The 17,114-nt window shown below is 52.1% G+C and overlaps 1 protein-coding gene across 12 annotated transcripts in view; it reads left to right on the top strand.

Moving 5' to 3' along the window:
- PFKFB3 (6-phosphofructo-2-kinase/fructose-2,6-biphosphatase 3) overlaps positions 1 to 15,881 on the top strand; it is a 70,140-nt gene extending 54,259 nt beyond the window's left edge. For 3 of the 12 annotated variants that reach the window (XM_081050655.1, XM_081050651.1, XM_081050647.1), the window contains exons 7-17: positions 2,191 to 2,315; positions 2,786 to 2,993; positions 3,648 to 3,794; positions 3,879 to 3,983; positions 4,912 to 5,041; positions 5,697 to 5,759; positions 5,886 to 5,950; positions 7,685 to 7,858; positions 9,410 to 9,432; positions 11,064 to 12,805; positions 13,185 to 15,881. In XM_081050655.1, the coding sequence (XP_080906781.1) occupies positions 2,191 to 2,315; positions 2,786 to 2,993; positions 3,648 to 3,794; positions 3,879 to 3,983; positions 4,912 to 5,041; positions 5,697 to 5,759; positions 5,886 to 5,950; positions 7,685 to 7,858; positions 9,410 to 9,432; positions 11,064 to 11,115 (1,092 nt within the window). In that variant the 3' untranslated portion in view covers positions 11,116 to 12,805; positions 13,185 to 15,881. Of the gene's footprint in view, positions 1 to 2,190; positions 2,316 to 2,785; positions 2,994 to 3,647; positions 3,795 to 3,878; positions 3,984 to 4,911; positions 5,042 to 5,696; positions 5,760 to 5,885; positions 5,951 to 7,684; positions 7,859 to 9,409; positions 9,433 to 10,699; positions 12,806 to 13,184 lie in introns of those variants that run through there. The other 9 variants (XM_081050646.1, XM_081050654.1, XM_081050650.1 and 6 more) reach the window with 4 other exon arrangements.
- The last annotated feature ends 1,233 nt before the right edge of the window (positions 15,882 to 17,114 follow it).

Raw genomic sequence — 17,114 nt, 5'->3', positions numbered from 1 at the left:
AGTAACTGGGCCTTGAGAGCGAACTGGTCCTCTCTCTATGCTGTTGATTTTGTCTGAGAGGTGGGATTCAGGAGGTCAGAAGGGTAGATTGGTAGTGTGTTTCCCCGAACAGAAGACCTCACCGGAAAATAAGCCCTAGCATGATTTTTCAGGAGGACGTCCCCTGAACATACGCCCTCATGCATGTTTTGGAGCAAAAATTTAATATAAGATCCAGTCTTATTTTCGAGGAAACACGGTATTTAACCTAGAAGCGTTGTCTGTGACCTGGCCTGGCTTTACCCGGGGTCCTTTCAGACAGTCAGCAGAAAGCAGTCTTGGTGGGACATGAGAGGTAAAGTGGGGGTACGGGGACAGTTTCTGTGGATGCTAGTAGCTCGGCGGCTGGGTGGTGATGGGGCTGCTTGGGGCAAAGAGCAGCTCACTTTTCTAGATGGAAAAGGAGGCAGCAGGCTGGTCCCTTTTGCTACTGAGGGCCCTGGTCGGTAAGAATGGCTATGTATTGACCAAGGCCATAGGACTCAGCAGGCTAAAGGCAGAATTCCCACGTCTGGGAACCACGCAGGTGGTAAAACCACCTTCCTGCGGAGGCGTCTGCCACATACCCACCCTCCTCCTCCGGTGCCAAGGCGAGGTGTCTGGATTAATTGAGGATAATTGGCAGCTTAGTTTAATGAATTTCTTAAATTTTATCACTTGATAGCAATATATCACAAATAGAAAGGGTTACTGTAAAGCCTTTACCACAAGTCACCTTCTCATGTTGTAGATAATTTCCTATCCAACTTAAATACATCAGAATAAGCCGTAGCTATAAAGAGCACAGGTGTGAGGCCTCTCGCGGGGACACAGCGGAATGGCTCCACAGAAGCATGCGTCTTTAAAGGGATGCCGAGCGCTCCTTAGCTTCTGGTAGTGGGCCTTTTCTGAAAGGCAGTGGGAGTCTTTACAAGCATTTCTAAGAAATGGGTTCGTATTTCAGGAAGGGCTATTCAAGTTGTGGAAAATCAGTCCAGATTAGTGTTAGCAGATCGAAAGGAAGAGGCTCAAAAGCTGAGGAAACAGATGTTGCTGTAACCTACACAAAGGGTTTGGCTGTATTTCTTTGGTTGGGTTCTACTCGTTCCACTTGGTAGTAAAGGGAATAGCAGCTGCAAAATTGCTTTTCCCCAGTGAGCAGTCCCACGTGCTTGCCCGGGAATTTACCGTTTGTTAACACAGTCAGTCACTTGCCTGACTCTCCGTGTTCGCGTTCAGAGGTCTCTTTCGCTGATTAAGCCTCGAAGCGACTTTGTAGCTTAGGCCTTTCCACTATGCTCTTTAGGTGGGCGGCTCAACTAAGGAGGAAAGGACTTGGCTTTTCAGTGCTTAGTCCCGTGGCCCCAAGCACGTTCACACGGTGCTGCCACCATCACCGCCATCCATCTCTGGAACTTTTTCATCTTCCCAAAATGAAGCTCTGCACCATGAAATAATAACTCCCCATTGAACTTGGATTTTGGAAGATAGATGCCTCTTTGTCATGGCAGTTGTAGTTGCTGAGAAGGAAAAGAACACATGCCTTCAAAAATTAAGAGTTTCCCTAAAATCCACCAGACCTGTTGTTCAGTTATAGGCAATGGCAGGCCCGAAGGTCGGTCCTCTGGCATCTCCTTCCAAAGAGAGCAAACCTTGGAAGAGACTGGGTATGGGGTCCAGGTGGAGAAGTGTTAATAGAAGTGTTAATCAAGTGTGTGCTGCCCCATCTGTGGGTGCTGGAGGAAGAATCCTGCCTGCCACACTGGGCCAGGGATATCACCAGCAAGTCCCCAGTGCACCTTTACTAAACGACAACCTGCCCTTGGGGGACCATTGCAGAGGCTGACGCGGAACTTGGTTGACTTGAGGGCTGGGCTGTCTAGGGGTGACTTGGCTACGGGATTGATCCCTAATTGTGACCCATTCAGAGGCGTTCATGAGATCCCGCGTGGGTTTCCTATCTTCATCCTTTCAGGCTGTGGTGCCCTCCCTGGGTAATTATGACATTAGGACTCGACCCCAGTGTATTTCTTTTTTCTCTTACACGCTGGTCGGATCATCATTATCCCCAGCCTGTCTGTGCTTTCCCCGATTGCCAGCCCCAAATCCTGCTTCAGCTAAGCAGAAAGCCTGCCAGCGCCATTCATCAGCTGCCCCTTTGTGGTGTTACAGGAAGTGAAAATCTCCAGCCCGGATTACAGAGACTGCAACTCAGCAGAAGCTATGGACGACTTCATGAAGAGAATCAGCTGCTATGAAGCCAGCTATCAGCCCCTCGACCCCGATAAATGTGACAGGTAATCACCTACTTGAGGGCTTTTCATGTTTCTTGATGTTCCCACAAAGCATCTCCTCCTGGATATTTTCACAAACTCTGTTTTTAAATATCTTTTTCAAAAATTCTTTGATCACCCATTCAGTGGAACTGTTTCAGACAGTAACCAAGTAGAAGTGTGGAAAGTGACTGTTTGAGCTCAGTCATGCTGCTGTCCCGTTGACATTGCCTGTTTTCTTTTGCATTCTCTTGTTTCTCTCTCCCCCTCTTCTGCGAGGCCAGAAGCCCCTCAGCCAGACACTGTGTTATGCGCATTATATAATCGCTCTCTGACTCTCAGAGAAGACATTCAGTCTGTGCCTCGGGGAGCATACACCCCGACCTAGTGGTTCTGTTGGGCCGCTCTCTGCAGCTGGGCAGCAGGGGATTTGGCCCAGCCTGGCAATGCTGTGCTGGCCGAGGCCTCTGACCAACCAGGCGCCTTCTGTGCAGGGACCTGTCGCTGATCAAGGTGATCGACGTGGGCCGGCGGTTCCTGGTGAACAGGGTCCAGGACCACATTCAGAGCCGCATCGTGTACTATCTGATGAACATCCACGTGCAGCCCCGCACCATCTACCTGTGTCGGCACGGCGAGAGCGAGCACAACCTGCAGGGCAAGATAGGCGGGGACTCGGGCCTGTCCGGCAGGGGCAGGAAGGTAGGCGGGGAGCTGTGTGTGTGTGTGTGTGTGTGTGTGTGTGTGTCTGTAAATCCCTGCCTGTGGACATATGTGTGTGTTTCTGTGTATAAGTGTGAGTTTCTGTATGTGTGTCTATATAGAGGGTGCCAAAAATATATACACGTTTTAAGAAAGGAAAAAACTATTAAAATTATAATAGTCAATATATACTGATAGCAAAAGATGAATACAAGTCATATTTGACTCCTGCAATGACAAGAGGTGCTCAAAGTGGTTCCCATCAGCGTCCAGACACTTCTGATTACGGTGAACTACTGCTTGAGCAACGTTGACCAAAGTGTCCTCTTGTATCCTTTTTTTTGGCACCCCCGGTATATATGCCCCTCTCGCTGCGTGTCTCTGTATGTGTCTGTGTGTGTGTGTGTCCCAGTGTGTGTGTGCTCCTGTGTGTGTTTATGTCTCCCTATGTGTCAGTGTGTGTGCACGTGTGCATGGGAAAGGAGGGGCTGCGTGGCTGTGCGGAGGGTTTGTGTGGGGGGGGCTCCTCCTCACCATTCTAATGACAACAGAGCGACCGTCCCTGACGCGGAGCAGGAGGAGCCCTGCCCTGCTTCCCCAGGGGGCACCGGAGCCCAGAGTGCAGTGCGTGTCCCTCTCGTCCCATGCCCTCAGTTTGCCAACGCCCTGAGCAAGTTTGTGGACGAGCAGAATCTGAAGGACCTGAAGGTGTGGACCAGCCAGCTGAAGAGCACCATCCAGACGGCAGAGGCCCTTCAGCTCCCCTACGAGCAGTGGAAGGCGCTCAACGAGATCGATGCCGTGAGTCCCGGGTGGAGCCCTTCCCACCTCCTGCTGGGAATACCACTGGGACCACCCCAGGTGACCTCTGGCTGTTTCCTCCAGGGTGTTTGTGAGGAGATGACCTACGAGGAGATCAAGGACACCTACCCTGAGGAGTACGCCCTGCGCGAGCAGGACAAATACTACTACCGGTACCCCACCGGGGAGGTATGTGTGCTGGAGCTGCCCCCCGGCCACCTTGTTCATGCAGCGAATGGTGCTCCCATGTAGCTGGTGTGTGCTGTGCATGGAGGAGCTCACGCCGGGCCTTCAGAGGCCGGGGAGTCGGACTAGACCAAGAGAGGGCTGCTGGGACCTGGTTAGTCAGAGAAGGAAGTGGGGGATGGGCAGCAGAGGGACCGGTGTGAGTGGGAGCCTTGGTGGTCATGAAAGTCACAAGCCTACACCTTCTTCTTCAATTTCTTTTTATTGAGATAAAATTCACATAATACAAAACTAACTGTTTTAACCATTTTAAAGTATACAATTCAGTGGTTTTTAGTATATTCACAATACTATGCAACCATCACCACTAATTCTAGAACATTCCATCACTCCAAAAAGAAACTCCAGCCCGTTAGCAGTGGTCCTGATTCCCCATACCTCTGGCTACAGACAACCACGGAGCTACCTTCTGTCTCTGGAGTTGCCTGTTCTGGACGTTTCCTAGACATGGACTCAGGCAGTATGCAGTCTTCTGTGTCTGGCTGCTGTCACTTAGTTTAACGCTTTCAGCATTCATCCATGTTGCAGGGTGTGTGAGTTCGTCACTCCCTTGTGTAGTGTAGAGGGTTCGGAAGGGGAAGGAGCAGTGAGACAGAGGGAGGACGCAGGCTTATGTCCTCTCATAGGATTGCTTCTCCACACACTCCCCTTTCCTAGGAAGCCAGTTGAGGTGGGTCTCTAGGACCTATAGGGGCTGCAGCACTGACACCTGGGGTGATGGCTGATCCATTGACTGTGTGTCCTCTGGTTCACAATCGGGATGGCCAAGTTGGTGACGTCCCCAGCCATCACCACCACCACCACCACCAGCCCCCCCTCACCACCCCCTGTGCTTCTGCTGCAGCACAGCACCTGTACCTCTGTCTTGCAGTCTTACCAGGACCTCGTCCAGCGCCTGGAGCCGGTAATCATGGAGCTGGAGCGTCAGGAGAATGTGCTGGTCATCTGCCACCAGGCTGTCCTGCGTTGCCTCTTGGCTTATTTCCTGGATAAGAGTGCAGGTGCCACTGTCCTCTGAAGCTTCCTGGTAGGGGTGGGCGGGGTGGGGAATGGGAGCCAGGTGCGACCCCTGAAAGGAGGGAGAGAAACTGGTCTCTGAGTTTGGGGTAGCTCACCCAGCCTGCACACGTCGGTGGCGCTGCTGAGGGCCGTCCGGGCCCCATACTTCCTGTTGGCCCTGGGAGACTTCAGAGGACCGCCTCATGCACGGCGGGCCTGAGAGTGTGAAACAGCCTCTGGAAAGCTCGTCCACGCCCACCTCAGGGGCTTTGGGCTTGGTGCGGAGGGACTTCAGCCCACCTGTAAGGAACAAACAGCCCAGAAAACTCTAACTTAATGTTTAAGTCTGTGTCTGCCTGAGGTTCAGCTGAATCCTGACACACTTAAGTTGTTGGGGGAATGACTTTTTTTAACTCGAACTCGTTGTGTGAGGGTGGGTTCAGGATTTGTTTTGATCTAATTCCTTGGGCTAGGTGTCTTTTCTAGGGCTGTCTGCCTGGCGTGAGGACCTGTGTGAGGGGTGAGGGGCCAGGGGAGACGCCCCTGTCTGGGCCAGGCCTCTGAGGGTACTGACGTGGCAGACCTCTCACTGGGGGCTTGTGAATGTCTGTCCTCAAGTCTCACATCTAATCATGCGGCCCTTTCTGTTCTTTGCAGAAGAGATGCCTTACCTGAAATGCCCCCTTCACACCGTCCTCAAACTGACACCTGTCGCTTACGGTGAGTGTGATCACACAGCTTCTGCTGAGACTTGCTGCCCTGGGATGCTGGCTGCTGGTGGCTGTGGGGCTGCAGGCGGCCCATCCTCTTTAACCAGAAGCCAATCTTTCTGCCCCCCTCATCCAGGTTGCCGTGTAGAATCCATCTGCCTGAATGTGGAGTCAGTGAACACACACCGGGAGAGGTCAGAGGTGAGTGTGAGTGTCCCCATCCTGAGTTCTGTCGAGGGACAGGACCAATGCAGGGAAGTCCCCACGATGCGTAAATGCTGACCTGTGTCTTTCAGTAGCTTCTCGCATAGTTTGTTGGAACTGCGAGGGCCTGGGTGTCTTTCTCCCTCCCTTTCCTCAGTATCCGGGGGTTCCTGCCTTGTCTTTCTTGTGTCTTCTTGGCATCTTCTCTTTTCTCTCTCCTTCTGTGCTTCCTTCCCCATCTCCCCTTGACCCGAGAAGTAAGTATTAAAGAAGACACAAGGCGCTCTTAAACATACCCACAGCACAGTTTTTGTTGCCTTTTCTTCTGGGGCAGCTAAAACTACTTTCAAATTCCAGAGTGACTGGTTAAAATAGGGTCAGCAAGTCTGCTTACTCACCTCTGCACATGCGCACCGGGTACAGAATTACCAAGAAGACGATAATAGAGAAAAAGGAAGTGGGACTGGAGAAAACATACGATTTGGAAATGAGAGACACAAGGGATGGCGATGGTGTTTCTTCGGGGCACCTGGGGACGTCTGAGATCTGGGGGTCAGCCTGGTTGCATGTCCCAGGGCACAGCAGATTTCTGCCCAGGTGTATGTTGTGAAGGAAAGTTGGAATTTACTTTGTACCGACTGTCGAAACCCAGTGCTTTGCCAGTAGCAGCCCAACACTTGCTTTTACACTGAGTGTGACACTCCTGTGTGCACAGGAGACATTCCTATTCCCAGGGAGGTTGGCCAGGAGATTTTGGCATTAAAATCCGGCTTCCAGCGGCAGTTGCCTGGCTGCGTGACTGGCACGCAGGAGGACAGCGTCCCTCTGTGACAGCCAGCCCCCTTCTGAATGTGTGTGGGGAGCGGATGATGCATTTCCTGTGGCTCAGTGACGACTAGCCGCCCAGGCAGACCCTCAGCAGGGGTGTTGGGCCAAGCTGGGCTCCGATGGTCTCTGAACACTTCACTGTGCAGGACAGGGCCCGGGTCTCAGTAGAGACAGACCTCAACTCCGGCGTGTGGGTCACGAGCCGCAGAGTGACAGCTGGAAGGCTCTTCAGATGCCATCGCGCTAGTCACGTTGCCAGTTGATTGGAAGGCTAGTGTTTGGCCTTAGCCGGCTGTTTCTGCCTCCCTCCGGTCTTCTGTGTCTTTGGTCTCCTGGCTCCTCGGAAGCCTGCCTTTCCTGTCCGAAGCTGGGATACAGTTGCAGGGTGCAGGAGTGGTTCCATGTCCACTCTGCAGATCCGGGCTCGTGGTCAGCAGGAGGGAGTCCAGCAGCAGCACCTTCTCCCCCCACCCTCCTGCTGTCTTTTCCCCTCTGGTTCCCTGAGCCACACGCCCAGGACTCTCTCCTTACCACTCCCCTCCTTGGAGGCTGGCAGCAAGGTTCTTTTCTCCCACCTCATTATCTGCTATAATCGAATGACTGCTCCTGCTGTTCCTCCCTCACCTGCTTTGCAAATGTCAGTGTTTGTCCTAGTGAGTGTCTTGGAATGATCCCGGAAAGGGGCTTGGGAGGAGAGCATCCCTTGATTTTCGATGCCTGGGAGACACAGGACGAAACAGCAACCCCGTGGTCCCAGGGCCATTCACTGTGGTCAGTCTTGTCGTATCCGTACATTCCAGAAGCAGAGAAACATATTTTTGTTTGGTGTTGATTTGGGGGCCCTATTTATCTCCCTTCTCCTTGTAACTGTCGCCTTCTCTCTTTTGTCTTTGTCTCGCTTAGGATGCAAAGAAGGGACCTAACCCACTCATGAGACGCAATAGTGTCACCCCACTAGCCAGCCCTGAGCCCACCAAAAAGCCTCGCATCAACAGCTTTGAGGAGCATGTGGCCTCTACCTCCGCTGCCCTGCCCAACTGCCTGCCCCCGGAGGTGCCCTCGCAGCTGCCCGGACAAGTGCGTTACCCGCCTTTTCCTTCCTCGCGGTCGTGTCTCGTGTCTGGGTGGGGAGGAGGGCACACCGGTGGGTGCAGCTGTGGCCTCGGGCTCAGGCCTGCGTGTGGGTCGTGGAGGGGGAGAGCATGGGGACAGTCGCTGAAGTTTGTGACACCTTCCTGACCAGGGCTGTGAGTGTGCATGCCTGCTTCTTTGGGGAGGCCATGTTCACTGGGCAGAATAGGGCGGAGCAGACAAAATGGCAAAGTGTCTGTGTCTCATTCCCGCTCATGGATGGATAGGTTTTCCTAAAACAAAGTTGAAGGCAACCCCTAGTTCAGAAGTCTCTATGCAGGTCTGAGCTATTTCCTTCCATGTGCCCTGGGGACATCTTTTCTGTCCCAGGTCCACAGCTGAGTGTGTTTCCTTACTTCCTCCCTTGCCAGGGCTCCCCACTGTAGAAGATCTGTAGTCGGAGGGGGCCCTTGGAGAATGTCCTCACCCAGAGCCTGCAGGGCCTGGTGACAACTTAGGCCACCTGGCTCACAGGGCTGGATGGCCTAGAAATAGCCACTTTTTCACATAGCATAGTTACTTCAGCAGGTAGTAAAAAAAAAAAAACAACACCAAAAAGCAAAAAACCAGTATTTCCCTTAGTTTATTTGCTATGAAGATTAAAGGCTGAAAGATCTTGGCTTTTGAGCATTCAGATTGGTTTTCAGAATACGATTTTTTCCCCCTCAATGACAACCAAGAAAATCTCTGGGCACAAATTTGGGTCCCACCCAGGGGTCTCCCCCCACCTCCACCCACCAGGCCTGGCCAAATTTTGAATTGGATTGGTTTTTTAGCTTGGGGTTGAGGCCTCCAAACTCTTCCTACATTTCCCCCGAAGCTCATTTAAGTCTTGTGATGTCTAGAAATATGCTGTGTGGCCTCAGGCAGGACTTTGAACCTCTTCAGGCCTCAGTTTTCTCATCTGTGGAATGGGCAGGTAGCAGGTCCAATGAGGGAGCAGTGCTGAGCATCGAGCACGGTAGTGTCTGCCCTCAGCACTAGCTGTAGGATTTTATTGTCAGGTTACACTCCTCCCTGGCCTTCAGTCTCCTTATCTCTTACAATGAGAAGATGGGACTTAGAGATGTCTAATTACTACTCCTTTCAGGTCTAAAATTTCATTTTTTAAACGAAAACTGAGAATTGAAGTGGTGTATCTGCGACATTCTGCTTTGGTGTAAACTGGGGTCATAGTTGGACGTTTAGAAACTGCTGTCACACACACTTGGGGGAACTGGCCTGGGTCGGGCTGAGTGGTGTGTGGGGCTGTACTGCCCCGGGTTACGGAGGACACATGGCTGGGGTTGCCCCTGACATTGACAGAACGGACCCTCAGGATTGCCGAGCCAAATCCTCAGGGAGTCTGGAAGCCGTTGGCTGGGCCAGGCTGGGAGGGTCACAGCAGGGTCTTGGTTTCAGGTGACTAGGGCCCTGTCCCCTGTCCCTCTACTGACCTCTCTCTCTCTCTCTCTCTCTCTCTCTTTTTCTCTCTCTCCCAACCTTTTATCTCTGCAGCCTTTGCTAGGGAAAGCCTGTTTGTAAGTATTTTTCTCTGAATAGTTTTGCTATTCTCACCCCTTTCTCCACATTTGCCAGTTTGGCCTCCTGCCTGTTAAAGTGTTGAGGATAATGACAGTTGTGAAATCTGAAAGCGGAAGATGGGCAGGGGAGGAAGGAGAAGAGAATTCATGAATTTGGAGCAAAGGACACAAGAATGCATTCTGGTCTAGCTGTTTTCTGTGTCCTGACGCCGCCCCTGCTCCAGCTGGCTCCTCGTCACTCCCTCTGGGGCTCCTGGCTCACTGTTGATACCAATCTTGTTTTTCCCTCATAGAGTCAGGTTAGCATGGTGAGCTAGGTCTGTGCCTGCTATCACTGTCGTTTAAGCTCTGTGTCTCCCCTAGGAGAGCCCTTGAATTTTGAGAGGAAAATGTGCCCAGAGCCTAGTCTGCAACACAGAGAGGTCCTCTCCTGGCAGGGAGCCCCTCCCCTGGGGTTCCAGGACCCCCACACTCCAGAGCAGTGTGTTTGGAAACTGTCTGGATCGGGAACCTACCCAGCCCTCATAGTCACGTTCAGAATTGGAGCAGGTTACAAACCAGGCCTTGCTTCCTGCAGAGCTCTCTGCGGAAAGTTCTGGTTACGTGTCCGCTGGAGCAGCCACTGGATAATACAGTGTTTCCACTGCTCGGGTGGTCCCCAACAACAGAGGGACCCCAGGCCTTTGTATCTCAGAGTTTTAGCTACATGAAATACCCCCTCACCATCCCCTCAGGTCGCACTGGCCCATGTTCCCTCTGGCTGGTCAGAGGGCCGAACCTTGACTAACTCATGCTGAAGCAGCCAGGGCTTGCAGGCTGCAGCCTGATAAGCTTACACGCGTGGCTTGTTCCTGGGAAACGGAAGCTCTTTGGGCATCGTGTGTGGCTCAGCTGCCATCACCTGTAGTGAGGTATATTTTGCCATGCTTGTAGCTCTCAGAAAATGTGTCTTTGGTCCTTAAAATAAGCCCAGCACATGGGCAGGGCCGTCACTACCTCTGTGTATCAGATGAGGGCCAAGAACTGGTCGCTTGCCCACTGTCATCCAGCCGGTCATGGGCAGAGCCAGGCCTTGACCGGGTCTCCTAGTCCTGAAGGCTGCCTACTGTCTCTGGGCCGATCTCTGGGAACAGCTAACATACTGTTCACGTGCCCCGCCCCTCCCGCCCCGCCACCCTCCGAATGGGCACCTGACATTGCAGCCCGTGAGGCACTGCCTCAGGCTGTCTGATGGCCTTTCACCTCTTGCTCCTCTCCCATGCAGCTGCTTCTTGTGGCTGAGGTGTGTTTACTTGAGGGCCGGCCTGTCCATAAAATTATGTCCGTTCCCCCCCAAAGCCAGGCGTTGTACACAGAAAGCTTCAGATCAAGACTTCTCCTGGTGGGAAAACTCACCTTTGAGTTTGGAGCCTTGTGATTTTGCATCTGTGCATGTCCTGCTCCTTTTGACCCACGGCCTGATGTTGCTAGGAAAGAAGTCTTCCTGCTGGGAGGGAGGCGTCCCCACACCTTCTAAGGCTGAACTTGCCCCTCTCCAAGGCTAACAGCGCCTTGGGCTAGACTCTCTCCCGTTCAGCAAAAATGTGTTCTCTGGACCCTCACACCTCCATTCCACACCTCCATTCCAGCCTGGAAGACGAGCCCACGACGGGGGCTGTGGGTCCTGAAATGCGTTATTAAGTCACTGAGCCAGCTTTGGATCTTGGCTGTCCTACCCTCTCTCTTGGGCACTCTGGGCAAGGGAGTGCAATTCTAGGACTTCAGCTTCCTCCTGGACACTGGAGATGGAACATTACGAGGTGTTGTAATACTGTAGCCTGTGCAGAATCTCTGTCACACAGTGACTGCCTGGGGGCTGATAGCTGTCACCGTGGGAAAGATGGTCCCCTGGTGGGTATGTCCAGTGCGCTCTGCTTTGCACTCCACTCGGCATTTTGATGCCCTCCAGTTCCTTCTGCACAGACCAGTGGGATTTCTTCTCAGGAACACCAAGAGACTAGGGAGCGGGGGAGCCCCTGGGGTCCTACAGGTTGTGGCCTCAGTGGTCATGGTTTCCCAGTAAAGTGGGGGAGACAGCCCAGTCAGATGGGGTGACCTGCAGTCCCCCCACTGCGGGCTGTACCAGTGCTCGGGGCCCACACACCATTCCTGATTCATCCTTGCCTTTGAAATTTCAAATACACACTAAAAAGAAAATACTACTAAAGATGTTTTGTTTTTCTTTTCCAACATGTTTCTTCCTTTGCCCCCCACTATGCTTGAAAGACGAACTGTCTGTCACATTTTCTCAAAGTTTTCTCCTTACTAACCTTGGAAAGGTAAATGGCCCAGTGCATGCCCCTCTCTGTCCTTTGAGTCATGGCATCTCTGCCTGGCAGGGCACCTTGGTCTGTGTGGAGACTGGCCATTGTACAGTTTGTGACTCATATCCCCCGTGCCAGAGAACTTGTGACTTTTAAGAGCAGCACTATTGTCTCGAGGTCCCCTCTCTCGCTTCCTCCTTTCCCTCCATGTGTCCTGAGCCGGGGGTGCCGTGAGTGAATGACTGTACATCGCCTGTGCCTGCGGTCCCCAGTGTCATTGTTTCATTGCCATCATTTGTGGGTGCTCGGAACCTTGGGCATGACATGTCTGAGGGCGGGGTGGAGCACACGGCAGCATCTCGCTCTCGGCCCCCCCAAGTTGGCGGGGTCCTCCCAGGCAGACCCCACTCACAGAGGCGAGGCTGTCTGATGTACTCGTGGTTGGAGGGTGGGGTCGCCTGGGCTCCTGAGTCCGGCTGAGAGCAGGCTCAGATCTGGTCTCTGGCTTCAGTGCAACCAGCCTGGAATTCTCTTCTCTAGAGGTTTCGGCCCCAGGGCCCGGGGTTCTGTGTGGGAGGGGAGTGGGCTGAGGTGATCCTTGCCTATCTGTCTGCCTGGGTTCCACTCTCCCGCCACCCTTTTAAGAGTCTTGGTGTAGACACTCGGGATGGGAAAGAACACTTTCTAAAATTGTTTCCCTTTTTTTTAAGGGGTGAATTAAGGAGGTTAGGTAAAAAGACCACTGCTGTTCAGCGGCAGCCATCATTTGTCCTCAGCTGATGGAAAAACATTTCTTAAGGGGGTTTTGATACTGGCCAGCTTCTTACGGGGGAGGCTTCTGGCTGGGATTGCTTTCATTAGAAAGGGAAGAGAGCTTTAGCGTCGGTGCCTTCTCTGCCTGGCTCCCGGCCTGGGTCCCTCCCCCGCAATGTCCAGCCCGCTTGCAGCACCTGTGTTCCAGCTGTTGAGCCTGTGTCCCTAGCATTTGGAGCCCAAGGGCTGCGGTGTGCGGCTTGGCTGGAGCCCAGCTGGGAGGACAGCCCTTAAGCTACCTTAGATGGCCCCAGGTGTGTCCCTGCCCCAGGTGTGTCCCTGCTGTGCCCAGCAGGACAACCCCGGGGCTTGGAGGGTCCCTTAGGTTCTGGCCCCAGAGTGGCCTGCTTTCCCCTCTCCCCTCCCCGCCTCCTGCAGGCGATGTCAGGCCTCTCTACTGTGAGGTCCTTGTCCTGTGTGACTCTGGGCTCACCCCCCACCTGTCCATGGGACCTCTTTGGGCCACTTGTACATGTTTGGTTACCGATGCTCTTCCGGGTCGTGTTTTTTGTCCTGGCGGGTGGGGAGGGAGGGGGAAAGTCTCAGTTGCATGGGTTTCGTCTTTTGCTTTAGAGACTGAGTCAACAGTAATAGTAATTCCCCTCCCCCACTGCTCTTCTCTCCTGGAAACAGAACATGAAAGGCTCCCAGAGCGGCGTCGACTCCTCCCGGACACACTGAGGCAGACCCTCCAGTTCCATTCCATTTCCTTCCTGCAGCTTAGGTAGGGCTCTTCACCCACCCGCAGCCAACCATCCCACCGACGTCTCCCGGAAGAGGGTGGGTCTGCTGGTCAAAGACAGCCTGGGCCCCCAGCTGAATTGGGGCGGCCGAGACCCCAGAATGCCTTCCCATGTGCGTGTGCGGAGTCCATGCTTCAGCCACCCCACCTGTGCGCTGCCTGCCGTCCCGGGCTGTGTGGCCTCACTGACTCTCCATGAGGCTCGGTGAGGACCCAGAGCAGTGGAGGGGGTGAGAGAAGGCCCTGAGGAGGGGACGTTGGGCGCCTCTGTGCTGTTTTGTTCCATTTCTGTGATCTTGGTCTGGAATGTTCTCAGCTGGGGGGATGAGAGAATCCTAAAATCAAAGGTGCCTGGATCCCGGTTGCTGAAGTTTCCGGGATGTTGAAAACTTTCATGAGGCTTGTTTGTGCATCTTGGACATTGACTTTCGAAGGAAGGACTGGGGCACGTGCTGGGAGGGGGCCGCGGGGAAAGCGAGTCCGGAGGCACAGAGAGAAGTCCCTGAAGAAGCTGGACTTGCTTGTCAGCGACGCAGTGACCCTCCACAAGTTCACACACCTTTCCAGGTCTGTGCTCTGCCTCTGAAGATATTGCAGGACAGTGTGGCCGTGTCAGCAAGAGGGGATGGCACCGGGGCCTCACCTGCCAAGGAACTCTTTGGTCCCTCTGCTTTCTGGCCTGGATCCGAGGCACCTGAGAGATGGCTCCCTGGGGGCTTCCTGCTTTTGCACTTTTTTATGGCAGAGCGTGTGACCTGACTTCTCTTTAGGAACTTAGATGTTTGGGAATTGTGGCCTTAGGGGCTGGAACTCTGAAAGAATGTGGGGAGTCGGGCATGCCCATGAGATGGGAAGCTCAGAGGGACCCCAGTAAACCTACTGGGGAGTGAGCGCTCAGATCATTGCAAGAGTGACCCCAGGAGACAGCGTGGAGAAGAACAAGCATCCACCCGCCTTCCTGCAAGACATTCATCACCTCCCACGTTTCCCAGGTGGGGACAGTGGCCCAAATCATGCCTCACCTGTGGCCACTTCCTCCAAGAGGCTGTCGTGGTTTCCCAGAATTCAGCTCAATTCCGCACGTTTTCATCGAGCATCTGCTATATGCCAAACATTGTGCTGGGTTCCTTCGGGAATGTCCTCTCTTGCCTTCGTGGCACCTGTGGCAACTTTTGGGGTAGGGGGGAGGGCTGTTCAAAGCAGGGCTTCTGGGACATGTGGTTCTAAACACTTGCTCGTTTCTCCTCGTTGCCTCCAGTACTATGGGAGGAAGGGGGTGTCCTGAGGCCCAGAAGAAATGATTTGGAGATTCAGTGGCACTTTGTCCAAATGACCCTTTTACAGATCTCTGAAAGCTGGTGCCAAAGGTCACTTTCCTTTTCTGGCCCCTGCTTTTGAGCCTGACATCCGTACCCCTCTTAGCTTCTGAAATAGCTGAGAGTGGGCGCGGGTGGGGGGTGCTTAGACAGCTGGAACTGGAAGTGGAGAGAAGAGCTTTTCCTGGTTTTGTTTTCATTTTGTCTGAGAGAAGCTTTTAGAGAATATACGTTTCTGTGGTTGGGATTACGTGGGCAATGGGACACGCTTCGGATACCATACAATCAAGTGTGAGGTTTTCACACCAAACCATTCAACCTCTGCCCCTGTTACTTGGCAGTCTGCTTGAGAGGATGTCTGTATGTACATTCCTATGCGACTGAAGTCGTGGGTTATTTTACCTCCTTCCCCGCTATCTTGAGTCTAGTGGACAGTGTGTGTTTGCAGGTTGGTTGTGTTTTTAGACAGAGGGCCTGCAGCTCCGCTGTTGAGAAGGGCTTTCTTGTGTTCCACTTTCTGGCCTCCTTGTCTTTCGGGGTGTCAAAACTGGCTCTGATTTTTGATTTTGACTCTTACAGCCGAGCTGAGTGGGGCTGTGTGACGGTGGGTGTCCCTTGCCTCTGGCAGCCTGAAGTCCATACCGACATAAACCACAGATAGTTTGTAAGGGCGGCGTGAGGCGGGGGGCCTTGGAGAGAGCAGAACGCTGCTGAGAGGAGAGCCAACACTCTGATCTCAGGAGGAGCTGGACGGAGCGGGTGTTGGAGCTGCAGTTGTGGAGTTCCTGCTGCTCTATTGATTCTCACCCCCCCACCTGCCCGAAAAATTCCTGGGACCAATTTTTTTTAACATTGCATAATTTTGGGGGGGCTGGGGTGGGTAGGCTTACCCACCTCTCCTTTTACTCTCCTGAGACCATGGATGAAACTCTTCACTTGGGGGAAGAAGAAAAACTGTTTGAACCACACCAATGATGATTTCGTTTGTAATACTTGAAATTTATTTTTTTATTATTTTGATAGCAGATGTGCTATTTATTTATTTAATATGTTTAAGGGAGGCTGAAAACAGAAAGCTGTATAGGTTGGGTTTATTGTTCGTTGGTTGGTTTGGGGCCTTTATGTGTGGCTTACGACTTCTCTGCGTTCTGTATATTTGTCTGAATCAATTTACCTGGGATAAAGCTGTGCCAGCTTTCGAACAGGGGATGCCTTTCAGAAATTTGTATATTTTGCAATTGCCAGAACAATAAAATACCTGATTGAAATACACTGACGAAGTGCCCCCCTGGTCCATTTGTGGGGGGAAGGAGAGTCTTTAATTGAAACTGCTGTCAGGGGCCAAGTCTCCACCCGCAGCCCTTGGCCTGCCTCTGTATCCCCTTCCTTTAGGCAGGACCTGCGGGTTCCCATCGCCTAGCGCCTGCATTTGGGAAACAAGCTGTGTCAACTTTTTAAAAAAATAGATGAATGGATTTTACTTTTCAGAGCAGTTTTAGGTTTACAGAAAAAAGCAGAGAGTACACGAGTTCCTGTATGCCCTCCTATTAGTGTGGTGCATTTGTCACAGTGGATGAGCCAGTATTGATAGGTGATTGTTAACGAGTATCCTTCATTTACACTAGGGGTCCCGCTGTTGTACAGTTCTGTTTGACAAATGCATACTGATATGTATCCATCATTCCAGCATACTGTATGCCCCATTAGTTTTTATTCCCTTCATTCCATGCCCATGTGCCCAGCCCTTTCAGACAGTTGCCGTTTTTACACAAGCCGCACAGCGCTGTTCTCAGTGGGGCTGGGCCGGGCCTTCTTTCCTCAGTTCCCCACCTGTAGGCCAACGTGGCTGGTGGGCCCCTCCAGCCTGGTGGAATGTCATCTGCAGTTTGCCCTGGGCTCATGTCCACTTTTCTTACCAGCACGGTTGAGAATGTTTTAACTTGTAATTCATAAACAATACCACCAGGAGAATTGGTCAACTATTTGGGAAGAACAAGATAACGAGATCATAGCATTACATCGTCCATCTCGACCTGTGTTTTTAAAAAACTGAACTATTGAAAAAGAAAAAATACTGATGAATACCTAATTTTTGGATGGACTTTTGAGATCAAGCTTAAAAGTAATAAAAGAAATGACAAAGGAAATACTGAGATTCCACAATGTAAATATTTTAAGTTCAAGGTCATCAAAAACCATCATAAGCAACAGGAAAAAAAAAGCATTCCAAGAAATCTTTGCAACAAATTTGACAACCCCCACCCCCAAATTATCCTAAAATATACATTGGAAAAATATCCAAAATGATAAGAAAAACATGGAGATGCCTAGCTATCTGGACAAAAAGCTTTTGTTTAATCCTTACTACAAACTTTGTCGACATTTTACAGAATGAAAGTGGAGCAACTGAAGTTTGGTGGAGTTATGTTCTAAAGTTTGTTCAATAAACTTCATTTTGAGCTCACATTTTTAATACAATGTGAGCGGGTTTTGAGTAAGTTGTTC

The sequence above is a fragment of the Rhinolophus hipposideros genome (genome assembly GCF_964194185.1).
Source record: "Rhinolophus hipposideros genome assembly, chromosome: 1".
NCBI classification, from domain to species: Eukaryota; Metazoa; Chordata; class Mammalia; order Chiroptera; family Rhinolophidae; genus Rhinolophus; species Rhinolophus hipposideros.
Note: the sequence above shows the minus strand (reverse complement) of the source record. Positions and strands in the feature narration are given on the sequence as shown.